The sequence below is a fragment of the Ruditapes philippinarum genome, unplaced genomic scaffold (genome assembly GCF_026571515.1).
Source record: "Ruditapes philippinarum isolate M1 unplaced genomic scaffold, ASM2657151v2 ctg174_1_1_1_1, whole genome shotgun sequence".
Lineage (NCBI taxonomy): Eukaryota > Metazoa > Mollusca > Bivalvia > Venerida > Veneridae > Ruditapes > Ruditapes philippinarum.
Window position 1 is genome coordinate 324,263 of NW_026859355.1, and position 15,472 is coordinate 339,734.

The window sequence follows — 15,472 nt, forward strand, 5'->3', positions numbered from 1 at the left end:
TAACATCATTTTTATTATTAAGTTTATCTCATTTAAAAAAACTTGTCATCTTCTCAACAATTTCAATCGGGACAGAAAAAATCTACATCTATAAAGTTTGATAAAAAAGAACACTGTAAAGTGATAGAGTTAATGAAATAAACGGAGGTAACATTAATATATATATTGGGAGGAAACATAGCATTACATTTATAAATTGTAATCTCCCTTTGTGATATATACATTTATATGAGGATTTCGAATGAGTCATTGTGACCTTGACCCAAGTAAGTCCAAACATGCGCTCTGCACATCATCTCATTAATATCTATTTTTCTGCCCAATAGATTGAATTCCCACAATCGGTTTAAAAGATACAGAGCGAACAAACAATTCTGAAAATTATACAAAATGATTTAATGTGATCTTGACCTTGACCTGAGGAAGGTCAAACCTGCGTTCTTCACATTTTATTATTATTGTCAAAATTTCTGTTTCAATGTCGTTTTTCTGCCCGAACGCAAAACTATCTATATTAGTGTATATAAATAAATCAATTAATCCTAAGGGCGGGCCAATTTTGGTCTCAGGAAGCCCTAATCTGTGTTCTGCATACCGCCTCATTTTAGGTTAAAATATTTCTGCATAAAAATTTTAATTTCTTTCTTCAAACGATACAATGCGGACGCACAAATCTGAAATTAAAACAAACGATTAAGTGTTATCATGACAAAAGAAAGGTGGTCAAACTTGCGCTCTGTACATCGTCTCATTATGGTAAAGGTTTCTGCTAAGTAGTTTCAATTTCCTTTCACCGGTTAGATACAGATCGGACACGAAATCAGTTAACAGACGGACAGAAGAGGTACGTACAGATAGTGGACGGACAACTATGTACATTACATTAAATGTCAAAATTTTTGCATGCGCATAAAAACAGCAAATATAGTCAGAAAGACAATAATTGGCACAATTATAGTAAAAATTACGTAATCAGGAAGGCAGTTAACATATTTGATGAGTGACTTTCGAACTTGCCCAGGTCAAATTTACATAGTAGTAAAAGTTTTGAAATTTTTATATTTCAAGTTTTAGTTCCTGTGATTATGGATTGATATTTTCGGTGTGAATCCCATATAAGCTGATAGAGAATTTGTAAGATGCATTTGTGTGTATCCAGGAGTCAGATATTAAATCATTTTATAAAACGTTATTTGACGAAATGAAAAAGTGAAAAAGAGGTTTATACAGTTCTATAACTTTTACTGAAACAAAAAAGAAAATGAATATATAAACATAAAGATATAATATATAAAGACATAAAATTATTTAACGAAATATAATATACTGTCAACATATGACGTAAATGTGCCATTATAGTCTATGACCTGAAATACACCTCACTTTTCAATCTGTTCCTTCATTTCTTCAAGTTTTACGATTTTAAAGTTTGAACAGGCAGGTTATCGATTTATATTTCTGAAAGTGTACGTAACTTATCATTGTCTGTAAGCATAATAAGGGTTTTTATGTAAAATTTAAATACTTGCTTGAGTTGCAGCTGTATTTAATATTATTATCACAATACGATTGTTCATTCAAATTAAGATAAAATCACACGAAAAGACAATCATTTTAATAATATAAACAAATACATGTTTATCGATAAGTGACAATTGCGGATATAAAAATAACACTTGTCTACAGAAGAAAAAGTGTGTAAAGGAACAGTTTACAAAAGTTAAGACAAGAACCCAAACATTAATATTATATGGTATTTCCTTAAAAAAATAATTTCTCCGAACTATTGTAAATTCAATATTGTGAATTTATTCAAAAGTGTTAGTGTTTGAATCCAAACAAATAAACTAAAACTGATGAGAAGTGATTTCATACATACTCATAATTAAGTTTGAACCTCTCCTACACATAGCAAAATCAGTTATTGTAGTGTTATCAACAACTGCTTTAAAATGTATTATTAATATAAATTGATGGTTGGCTAAACATAAAACTATTAGAAAATGTTAACATCAATATATTTATAAGGTCATATCTTTTAAAGATATAGTATGCGCAAACTTTATATTTGAAAAAAACCATGATAGTTACTGTAATGTTTGATAAAATAGAGAAGATATATTGCCGTTTAAACTCTACATACTACAGGTAACCACAGATTGATTGCATATTGACATTGAAAAAACAAAACTGGCAGTTGTTATAAGAAAAGACCAAATAAAGTTGACAAGTGATACGGAATGCAGCTTATTTAACACATTCTTCAATTTAAATAAGGCATATTCAGGAAGAATAAAAATATTTCAATAATTTTTTGCAATAAAAGTATTTTACTCCAAGATGAGAACAGTATATTGTTAACAGCAAACATAAAACACAAAATTAGAAAGTTATTTGTTTTGCTAGTTATTGTTTTCATACAAAGGATATCAACGATGGGTATACATCTTAATTGGGATTCTGTAAATTAATTAAAAATATGAAAATACAAAATGATCGATTATGAATAAAGGCATGAAGAAAACGTTCTCATTTCATGTACTTATTCTTTGAAAAGGTATATTTTATACTTGAAGTGTCCCTTTTTACGTATATAAATATTCTGCTTTTTATATCAAGCAATAAAAAGAAGTTTACAACCACAGCTTGTAATTGAAAAGAGCTTCATATGACAAGAATACGCATTTGTTATTTTTATATGCAATCCCTTCATAATATTAAAATGTATAATACAGTGAAGGGAGTGTTTTTATAGTACGATTCATTCTAATAGTGTTAATCAGACTAAAGAATCGGTCTGTGAAGCACTTTGTAAGTTCAGATTTTCATTTATACATTTTTTTGCAATGTTAACGTCTTCGGACATATAATCAAAAACATAAATACAAATAATGTGAATGGAAAAAAAAACAACATTAAGGATGAAAATAAAGATACACTACATAAAATCAATTCCTCAAACCATCAATAAATAAATTTAGATAGCATGTGTTTTGTTTTAAAAGAAACATTAAAATTTATTTATTCGTAATGTGACTATATTTGAGGGATTTGTTCTGTAACTTCGACACGAGTTTATCATTTGACAAGATGTTATAGTTTTCAACATCACATTTTCACGAAACTCACAATTTCACAAATCATACAAACAAACAAATAAACAAAAATGAAACATATGCATGTCGTCTGTTCAGAGGTTTTGAAACAAACTTTAAGCACTGTGGTTGTTTACTCATACTTCAACCTCATCAGCATTGCGTGAATGCACTTGTGCCATACGAAGAAGGGATCTCAAGACAATCAATATTGGAATTGCCTCTCTCCAAGTAAAGTGATCCATTTCTTCAAAAGTGACAACAGGATATATCTTTGAAACGGGAATTTCTAGTTGCTTAGATACCTTTTGAACAGCCTGTTGCATTTTCCTACATCGGAAAATTGACTCTACGCTGTATTTAACATGCTCTGATAACATGTCAGCTTTCGTAAGAACGGCTATCACAGGGATATCTAAAATAAAGTAAATACAGTTTCAAAGCAGTATAGGGCCTTACTACAAGCTTCAATTTCTTTGTATTCTTTGCATTTTTTAAGATTATGAAAGAATATATCACATGATTTTCTATAGAATATAAAAGATAACAGTTGAGTATAAATGAAAGTTTTCTCAACTTCACAGTCAAATGATCAAATATAATTTAACTGTTCTCAATTTAAATTACTTGGTCTCCGCAGATGAATAGCAAAATGATCTTACTAACACCTTAAGCTTAGAATTGTTATAATTTAGATAATCCACTATAGATGTTTTTCAATAATTATGATGGGATATTATTTGCTAAACATAATACTAATAAACTTATCATCCTTAATTGATTGTAAAACTCGCTGCGCTTTAAATTCCAAATGAGTATTGTAAAATGCTTTAAACAAGCAGTCAAGTAAGTTGCATTGACAAAACATAATTATTTAAACCGAATTTCTAATTTTCAAATAAGTTGCTTGTTTTTATCGCTTCCACCTTTTTAATCTTCACTTGGTCAGTTTTTTGTATAACTGTGTGAAATGTTTGATCTTTAAAGTCACGCACACATGCTCCCAAATCAAAATGTATGTATGTTCTACATAGGGAGCAGATTGATAGGTGAAAGTATGCTGTTTCAAATATTTAATATTATTTATATTTTTAGGGTTGTGGTGGGGATGTGGAGCGGTGTTTATTTGGAATTTAATATCGTATTGTGTCTTTTCAGTGTAATCGAAAATAGAAAAAAGAAAACAAGAGACTATTCGTCTCAAATTGCAAATTTGAAAAAATATACCGAATTTCTAAAGTTTAAGTTTTATTTAAGACCAACATAAACATACTCATTGAATGTATGGTTTGCATGATCGCCTTGACGCCGAATACAAAGTTTGCGGGAAGGTCGCACGCATTTGTACTGTCGACGACAATCATTACACAATGAATCCTATCCGAAAATGTTGGTGTTGATTCATAATACTCGTCTTCAGGTGATATTCTTTTCCCTGAATTAAACTGCGTTTCGTGAAAGAAAGAACAAGATTTTATTGTTAGTATCCCAGATGTGTCATGCATCAAAGAAAATTATATAAAGCCCAGTCACTATGACATTGCATATATCTAGTCAAAAGCTTTAGGCATAGATATGTGACCTTAGTTATTTCACTGTTAAACTGGTTTTGAGTGTTTGTAAGGAACTAACTAAAACGGTAATTTATTACACATTTATTTGAAAATGAAAACTTACCTGATATCCACCTTTGATATGTCCTTGTAGAATAAGTTTGATATTTTCTACACATGTATGAACATACTTTTCCCTTGGAATTACAGAAATTTCACCTGGAACAAAGTGTTCCAATGGACCAGGAAAAATAACATTTCTGTACTGAAATATAAACATTTTAAGTTGTCTGGTATGTCACTCAGTGTTGTGCATTTATAATTGTAGATTGTAGCGACCATTATATCCTCTTGAGGCAATATAGGGGCACATTCTTCAAATATCCCATTGTGTTTAATCTGCTCATCATTCGCAAGACCTGACTGGTACCAAATGTCTTTGATTAAAAACAATTTGTAACCAAAATGTCATGCCACATTGGAGTTTTAAAAGTATATTTAGACTACATTGTGGTTAATGTACACTCAACTGTTACACTAACGATCTGCTTAATCAAATTATATATTTTTTGATCATAGGGCATGTTTCAGAAATAAACCTATACGAGGGATAAAATAGAGAGAAAAAAGAATCCGTAAAGAAAGCCCAAAACGGTAACATTGAAAATGTTGCAGGCTCGGTTTGATTGAGTCTGTTCATGGACGGTACTGTCAAGTGCAAATTACTGTCCACGAGTCCTTGTACCGGCTTAAGAAGAATTTAACATTTAACATGAACTGGTAAAATTTAGAATTTTGAAACATCCGCACATGAGTTTAAATGACAGTTATCATGGAACTTTCAATGTGACACGTTAGTGCCATTCCATGAAAAGCGGCATATGGTCCCCAATTAAAAAAAATGCGTGTGTCCTAAACGAAAAAACAATGGGCGGAGCTAAATAAAATGGAATATTGAAAGGGGATATGAGGTTATGAAGCCTGCATATCACATATATGACGTCTAAAGACAAATTTAAAAAGCAAGCCACATATCCTAAGGGTGATTCAACAGTTTTCAATTGGAAAATACTGGAACCACCCAACAAGAAAGATGCCGAAAGGAAAGAACTAAAATACCACAAGCACAACAATAATGCCATGGTGAACGATCTTTCGGAAATATAACATCCCTGATTGAATGTACGGGGCGACTTTTAACAGCCTTCACGCGGCACAACACAACGCTGATGTGGCGATTAAATAAAGAGAAATAAACCGCAAAATTTCATCTCTGCTTCAACAATTCAATTTTATCAAACTAATCGACGAGCCAATACATTACACTGAACATTTAAAATCTATTTTCGACCTTTGTTTTTGTTCAAACAAAAATAATATTAATTATCCGGGCGTTTGGGATCATTTTCTGGAACAGGATACATGGAATTCCGTTTCAAATACGTAAATATACGTATATCTGTATAAGAAAGTTGAAATGACTAACTAACATTATTACTGGCAAAGATTCAAATACATTCGAATAAAACAATATTATTGATACGGGAGGCCGGATCAAACTGTTTTTGTAAACTCTTGAACAACAATAAATAAATAAATAATATAATCAACAAACACAAGAGAGCAATAATGGCCCTGAAATATAAAAACTCTCCATGACAAGAAACAAGTAATATTGTGAATTATAAACAAAAGCGCATATAAAATTTAAATCTTAAACTGATATCACAATGTTCATACTTGTATCTGAAAAAGTGCATGTGTAAACTATTACAGGTTGCAATTCTTAAGGGAAAACAACAGTTTCAAAACATAGGCACATATAAGGAAAATCAATGACCCAACGGGGCGGGGCCAATTTAGACCCGAGGGCCTTTTTTTTTTAACAAACTTGGTAGACATTCACTAGAAGATTTTCATACTAAATATATAAGCTCTAGCTCTGTTGCTTTTTAGCAATTTACATTATTTACATAATTTATTATAAGGAAAATCAATACCCCCTTGTGCAGGGCTAATTTTGACCCCATAGCTTTAGTTTGAACAAACTTGGTAGACACCCATTGGAATATTTTTCGTGCTTAATATTTAAGCTGTCGCTCTTTTTAAAAAGAAGATTCTCGGCGGACCCAATTTTGACCCAAGGGCCTTAAATTGAATATCTTGGTAGACACCAATAAGAAGAGGTTTTATGCTTTATATCTTATCTCTAGCTCCTTGGTTTTTTTTAATAATTATTTTTAAAGTTGTTACTATATACATATTTGGAAAATCAATGATACCTCCGGGGTGGGAACAATTTTGACCCAGGGATTTTATTTGAACAAAGTAAGTAGACACTAAAAAGAAGTTGTTTTATGTTTAATATCTAAACTCAAGCTATTTGGCTTTTTAAAAATAAGGTGTTTTAAAGTTATTTCTTACATAAGAAAAATATATATAAGGAAAAACAATGACCTCTGGTGCGGGGCTAATTCTGACTCCAGAGCTATTATTTGAACTAACTTGGTAGACACCCATTAGAAGATGTTTCATGCTTAATATCCAAACTATAGCTATTTTGAGTTATTGAAAAGAAGATTTTAGAAAAATTATATCGATGCCATGGCAACCAGAACTTTGCATGGAATTCTTTGAACAACCTTTGAAGGTGACCACCAAAGGAACATTCCTGTGAAGTTTGGATCAAATTGGCCCAGCATTTTATAAGATGTCGTTTAAATTAAAAGTTTACGGACGAACGACGGTCGGACACCGGAACAATTGTGACCACAAAAACGTCATCTTGTCACTTTGTGACAGGTGAGCTAAAATGTTACATTCCACCACTGATAGTCTAGTTAAGCAGATACACTGTTTTCACAAATAACGTTAAGAATAATTTTTTTATAGAACAAATGTCTATTAACGATGACAACAGAGATCCACGTTTCTTAAGTCCACCGCATTTCTGTCTCAATTATATTGTTCTAAGCCCTTATGAAGTAAGAGATTTCTTCTTTTGTAACAAGTTGATTTGATGGTAAAAGCTGTAGAATTATAATACATGAAGCTTCTCAAGAAATATATCCCCTTGTGTGACTTATTATTGCTTCTTTTCGATGTTGTTAAGTTCCAAAAGACTTTTTTTTTTAATCTAAAACGGACTTCGTAAACGTACTTCTTAATACGGAATAATTTGGGTTTTTTCTCAAAACATCAATGCGCGGAAATAAGAACTGTGATGCAGCACATCATATTAAACATGGAGACAATATAACCATAATTTATATAAGACAGAAAAAGAGAAAAAATACAATACAAATTTCTTATTTTAGAGTTATTGTAGCGCTATTTCTAAACCAAAGACCAACATGCCATTAAGTGTTGAGTGTTGTGAAAGCAGGGCAAAAGGTAAATGTCATCACTGCTGTCACTGCTGATGCCAAGTTCGAGTAGTTTTTATTTTTTTTAATTTCTTTTATTGGGGGGGGGGGGTATCCTGTAGAGAATCTGATTTTCTCATATTTGATCACCTATACCTCCTGCGTTAAGCCAGTCAATTACGTTGACCTGCTGCAACATTTGAAACAGCCCGCAATAAGTGCTGAACTGCTCTCTCATCGTTAGTGTTGTCAACCTGTAATATTGTTGTCAACCTGTAGTTCTTTCTGACCGTCTGCGGGCTGCAGAGTTTTATTATGTCCCCCAACATCATCGTCGTATGTATATTTGTTACTAAAGTATTTATACAATATAGTAGCGCTTCAGTGTGAAATTGCACGAAATTGTCGAGCGTTAAAATTATACAATTATAGAACATAATTATGCTCTACCGGCTAACATTAACCCCTAGTTCCTCAAAATTTGCAGATTTTCTAACAATAATACCTTTAAATCGGTAAACCTGTCCATTGCTATTATACGTATGTCATTAAAATTTTTGTTATGTTAGACGTCAATTGTGCTACTTTTCATGCAATACTATACTGTTTGCATTGTATTTAGATTTTCAGTATGAACGCTAGCAGGCGAAGGATACTTTTAGCATCACTTCCTGCTTTAGTTCAGTCCCCGCAATATGCTTCAGAATATATCAGCCGTGAACAGTCATGTTTAGTTGCTGTAATGATAAAACCTCTAGACTCTGTACTAGATATACGCAACCGTTTATTTTCAAATGATTCAATTATATACTCCGAAGAAACATTTTACCAAATTTTCTCAGAAAATGAGTACAATTTCTATAATCTAACTTATAACGCATCAGAAACATTAATAGCTATGTAACATATCATAACCTTAGAAATTAAAGTCGCCACAAACTGTCTCCAGTAAATATAATTGTATCGTTTGTGATATGGATACGTTGTTTCCCAACCCTTAATTGTAACACTTGCCACCATATTCAATGTGTGCACAGCTTATGTACATGTTGAAATTCGCATATTTATACATGCATTCAACATATCATTTATGAATTACATCACTTGGCCAACCATAGATCAAGGTTTAGTAAATGTACCGACTGGAATAAACTGTATCACGCAGTTGGTGCAATAGATTGATCATCACACGAAATATTGCGACCAATGGATAAGCCACAATAACAATTCTAGTCTTATTACAGTCACCTCTTTCCCTATAAGCACATAAGTTATTTTGAATTCAGATGGCGACCTTTGTACAATTCTTACACTCGATATTTCGTGCAATTCCAACTGAAGCGTTACTACATATTATACAGATGATGAATTTAACGTTTAGTCCTGTTTCCACACCATGTACCAACACATACTAATATATCTTGAAAACATCACTTCTTAGTCATTTGTTGAAAAATAAACACTTCAATAGAGTATATAAATGAAGCAACTTGTTATTTTTGTTCGTTTGTCTGTTTGTTTTTATTGGATCTTTATATAGATAATGGTTATATTGTCTCCATCTTTAATGTCTTGATGATTGATAGAAATACTATAACTAGCATATACATGTAAACTCCGATGTATTACAGTTTTATTGATCTTTTGTTTTCATTTATGCTTTGAGAAAATCCCCAAATTTATTCCGTATCACGAAGTCCGTTTAAGAAGTCTTTGTCTACTGCACAGTCTGGTATTATCCCTGGTGATTACACAATAAATCAGCTTGCCTTCATCTTTGATCCCCTTTGTAAATCTCTAGACAATGGTCTTAAAGTTAGTGTGGTGTTCTTAGGAATTGTCATATAAACTTCTTATCGAAACTGAAACACGCAGGTATAACTGGATCTTTGTTATTTTGTGAAAACAGGTACTACACTGATAGAAAACAAAGGTTCATATTATCTGGTGCCTACTAATCCTTGGCTTTTGTCGAAGCAGAATTACATCTATACAAGGTTCAATACAACTCTTGATCTTTGTAAAATATTTTGTTAATACAATTGAATCTTTTATACACCACTTTGTTAGTTATACAAGTCTGATGCAACAGCAGCCACATTTTTTAGTCTGACGACCAACAATTCTCTTTATGGGCAGAAAGGTGTTAGTAACCTTCAATCAATCAAAGTCAGAATCTCGACTTATAACCGAAAGCGAAATCGTCAACATAATATTTCATTACATACGTTCAATCAGCCAATTCCAGAGGTTTCTGAACACAAACATTAAGGCATCATTCTTTCTGCTGATTGTACGTGGAACAAACATATTGAATTCACAACGGATAACGCTTGGAAAGGGGTAAATGTAATGCGTAAATTGCGATACTCCCTGTATTGTAAATCTTTTGAAATTATCTGTATAGTATCAGTTAGATTAATTTTGGAATATTTAGATGTAATTTGGTGCAGTTGTACCCAATATGAACTCGAACAAGTAGAAAAGATACAAACTGAATGTGTATGCATTGCAAATGGTGAAACCGAGCTTATCCCAATAGAAACTCTAAATAAAGAAAATAGTTGGGAGTCGTTTTCCGAAAGAAGATACAAACACAAACTTATTATATTTTACAAAATGCAGTCAAACTAAATTTTTATTAAGATATCTACTTGAAAAACTATAAATCTACTCTATTTAAGTTTTTTATATATGTATATAATACCTATTTATTCTAAATATCAATTTATTTAAGATAAACCATATTTTTTGCCAAAGCGGATGAATTCTATAAGACTCGTTTTTCGTTCTAACTCACCATTTTGTATCATGCAAAACTAATATGTTTGTTATTTACTTGTATTTACATTATATATACTTGTATAAATGTATTAAAAACCAATCCAGAATTAGCCGAAATTAAGATTCAGTAATATTTATTTCCAGTTCATATTACAGATACTACATTAATGCATAATATATATGCAAAACAAAAATTATAACAATTAAGCACATAATGATTAGCACATTCATATCGCCGCAAAGATTGTATTACACATTCGGCATTGTGTTACAGCATTTTTTTATAATACAAAATGTAACTAGATTCATATTCGGGGTTATTTTGTTATCATATTTGATGTGCCTAAAGGGAACTTTCCAAACTAACGGCAAATGATCATGATAGCTATGTTTTCTAGACACTTTGATGATAACGTCTTCGAGGAAATAAATGTTGCATTTGCAAACAACCGAGGCTTGACCTGACAACAATTCAGAGCTCAAAAGATGGGAAATGTATACTTGAAGGTATTCAGGTATTATCAAGTTGACAAAATCAATGTTTGTTTAAAGCACTTAAGTGTTATATCAATTTTCAGTGTACGTCGCGTTCTATAACTTGCGCCGGTGTATGGTTGCCATGATTAATAAAAAAATGGATTTACATAGTACTTAACGGCATTAAGTACTATTTGGCGTTCAATTAGGTGAAACATTGAATTCTTTACAGTTTTGATGTTACGTAGACACCATGAAAATCAAGGGTCATCTAATGGGCATTCGGGTAATTCTGGATCGTACTTTGTAAACTCACATGTGTGGTAACAAGTGTGTTCGCCGAAGAAGCATCGCAAACAGTAGTTTTTTCGCCTACACTTATAGAAGCAAATGAGTTGATCAATGAGGCCTTTCCATGCCCCCATAGGCCAATTGTTAGGGCTTTTAACTTTTTCAAACCCGACTCGGCTGTTGGTTTTATACCGTATACATCATTTTGAAGTTTCTCTGCTGTCTGAAAGATATAATTACTTATTTTGGTTAGTGATATGGAAAAAATAGCCTAACAGAATACCAATGATCATTTTTAATTTTAAGTTATGACTTGCGATGTCACGAGTACACAACTATTTGTTGTTTAACACCAATAAACGTATTGACATAAAATTAACTATACTTATTAGAGATTAATAATAAAAATGTATTTCTCACTTCTTTGTTCCATTTGAAGTTCTCGTATGGTTCCCTCCAAGGCTTCCATGTCAGACCTGAAAAAAATCATTTTAATGAGATATAACGGATATAACGGTAAGACTCATAATGTGATAATAAAATCATGCTTAATTCAGATTGGCATTATTAGCAGAAAAATGTTACTATATATCTATATAGCTTAGTTTGGAAATCAGACAAAAGAATTCCTTGTCTATCATATGCTGTTTAATAATTTATTCAGTTTTAACATATATACTCATGATTGGAATGAAAACGAATGATTTTAAAATGTTGGCTTCTTTTTGGGTCGAATAACTTTAGGTACGGAACAGAGGTGTCATCACGATGTATCAACCCTATAGTTTTGAATCGTTAATTACAGATTATTATCGAAATTTGTCAACCTATAATGTGGAAAAATGTTTACACATGCATGCATTGATTTGATCATTAAAGCAAAATAAAACAAAAAGTGTTCAGACGAATTAAAAATGCCCCATGACAGTTTTAGTGCCATATCTTGCATAAACTGTTAATATCAAATTTCATATCGTTTATTTAAAATTAATGCCGATCCAGTTGCATTGTTTTAGTGGTTTAGTATTCTGTATTGGCGTCAATCACTTTGTTTAAGTTTTGCTACTCTTATAACAATTTTATAGTACATTGTTTTTCATATTCAGCACTTATTTCTTCAAGATCAATAATAATTATTAAAACATTATGAAACAAATAAAGAAAAAGAGATAGAAGATATCTGTTTGTTTTTGAAAAGAAAAAAATATTTATTGAGTGTCAATCCTTTTAAATCTAATTTTGTACACTTCAGATATCAGTCTGTTTCTCGATCCGAATTTATTTTTAATTTTTGTGATGTATCATTGAAATATGTTAAACAGTGTCAGTATCTTGTACTTGATTTAACCTGACATTAAGACTATGCAATAACTGCTAAATTAGAATCAAAGTGTGTCCATAGAGGTATCGGAATATTAATTTCAAGGATAAAAGCATTTCGAGACATCCCGTATAAAACTTGAGGCTTCTGATTTACCAGTAATTACGTATGATTCAGATTTTTGAGGATATGAAAAAATCTCTCATTAGATGCAGTACAAAATAGGCTGCTCGTTATTTTTTGAATGTCGGGAGATATACTCCAAATGCAGCAACTTCTGGAGATATTGGTTGGAAACCTTTCAGGTACTCATCAAGGTTTTGTCAAGTTGGTGTAGAAACACTTTAATGGATACAAATAGACTTAATAGGTTCATGTTGGCAAATAAATTTGTCTACTAAAAGGTGTAAGGATTGGAACTTAAAGGCATGTCAGAAGTAAATTGGGAAAGCTCCAATAGGTATTGAACAAGGATAATATAATGGACTCGGCAGGTCCCCTTTTAAACAGTTGTTACCTCCCAGTTTGGTTATTTCGATACAAATATGTACATTCCATGTCTGTTACTGTGTATCATTTGTCATTTATGGCATTCAATAAATGCCCTACTTTATTCAACCTAAGTGTTATGTTTTTCCTCATACCAAACAAGTTCTTCTTGCCAGTTATATTTGCTTGACCTGGACAATAAATAAAATGGACTACAAGTAGAACAAAAACAGAAGCACATCTAGCCATCCCTAAGTTTAGGTGCGGTTGGCACCAAAAAGGTTAGAGTTATGTCGATATGAAAATCTTCCTGAAATCCAAAGAAAATATCAGTTGTGTTTTAATCGTATTGAATCCGAGGTCCATGTTATGCTTAAATGCCAAATGTTTGTTAGGGACAGACAAATAATGTGTGATGAAACTTATATCGTTTACTGTAATTTTAATGTGTTAAATGATTTAGAAGAAAAATCTATTCTCCAGCCCAGATATGGTAAGAAAAACTGCAAAAACCTGTAAAAATATCTTGAAAACTAGAAAAAATGCTATACGGTAAGTCTTTAGTTGTAAAGTAATGTTTTAAATTATGTATATATTTGAATTATTAACTGAATTTTATCATTGTCACAACTTTATTGAATACTATGTAAAGTTTTTAGCTATTACTTTATGTTTAAATTATATTTAAATTATACATTGTATAAGGTAATACTTTGTAATACTTTGTGATAAAAATTGATTGCTACTAGACTCTAGTGTTAGGTTTTTCAAATGCAAAAGGTAATATCATTTTTACCTAGTAACGTTATAAAGTGGCTGAATATCTTACTTTTATTATAAAGAGTTGGTGTGTGTAAAAGGCCATAAATAATGCTAAGTAGTCTCTTACAAATCTATTTTAGAATGGCATGTTTAAATTGTATGTATAGATGTTATGAATTGAACAATGATGAAACTTAAATACAAGATTAAACTTAAACTAAACTGTATGGATATATTGCCCTCTTTATGATTCAATAAGATAACTTAAAGACTACTTCTATCAGTAAACAAACTGTGAAATGGTTTTGATTATTTAACCGATATCAATAAAGGTTGGATTCATTTTATTTAATTGTTGTCCTTGTGTTTATAGTACATCGTAGTATATTGTATCAATGATATATATAATTTTGTAGTTCAATTCTAAAATTTCATTATTAATCTTAATGTGCTCCGATCTGATTAATCACAAATCATTACCATATATATGATACATCAGTATTATAGAATTTGTAAAAAGGAAATATTTCCTTTTTACAAATTCTATAAAACTGATGTATCAGCTAGGTTATCAAAAGAGCTTCATTTTATTAATGTGTTTAAACCAAAACTAAACAAAAATTGATGACGTCAACATTTTTTACATTGCGTACACATGTGTACACAAATAACGTCAAATGACGTTGTTACTATGGTTTTATGTTAACTTGCCCTGACGGTAGGCAATGAATTAAATTGAGAAAATCCAGTTAATGTCAGTTATTTTTTTAGTATATATATAAATATTTATATAAATGTATATGAAAGTGAAATAAAAGTATGTTGTCGTGTAGGAAATGTGTGTAGCTAAGGGAAATAAATCTGAAGTGCATAAAACAGTATACCTCTGTGTTATGGGCTGTAGAGTTGTCACCCTTACAAGTAAACAGTCTCCAGAAATTCTATTTAGAATTGCTATACATGTATTTTATGTTTTATTGTATAATTGTATATATATGTTTACATGTGTAGATGAGACTCTAATTAACAAATATATAAGAGATAATACTTTTATATGTCCAATTGTCATCAAGAGCAGTTTTGCATGATAAAAGAAGTGTAATTTACAGACTGTTAAAAATAAACAATTAGAGACGATATTTGGTAATTGGTAAATTGAATAATTGAAGTAAGTTTAAAGTTTTATTAGGTTTGAACTTTAAGTTATTTATCAATTTCAGTTTTGCTTTTCAACAACAACAACAACAATAACAACAAAAAAAACACATACTTTTATTTTGAGTCACGTTACAAGATAGAACAGCGACAGTTACAATATTATTAAATGTGGATTTT

General features: G+C 31.1%; 1 protein-coding gene across 1 annotated transcript; it reads right to left on the reverse strand.

The window, feature by feature from the left end:
* Nucleotides 1-3,175: 3,175 nt before the first annotated feature.
* On the reverse strand, nucleotides 3,176-12,041 carry LOC132756222 (interferon-induced protein 44-like; the record flags this gene model as incomplete). The annotated part of the gene is made up of 5 exons (XM_060747231.1): nucleotides 3,176-3,510; nucleotides 4,369-4,540; nucleotides 4,773-4,913; nucleotides 11,591-11,788; nucleotides 11,986-12,041. Coding segments are annotated over 5 exons (845 nt in total), but the record flags the coding sequence as incomplete, so codon positions are not given.
* Between the last annotated feature and the right edge of the window lie 3,431 nt (nucleotides 12,042-15,472).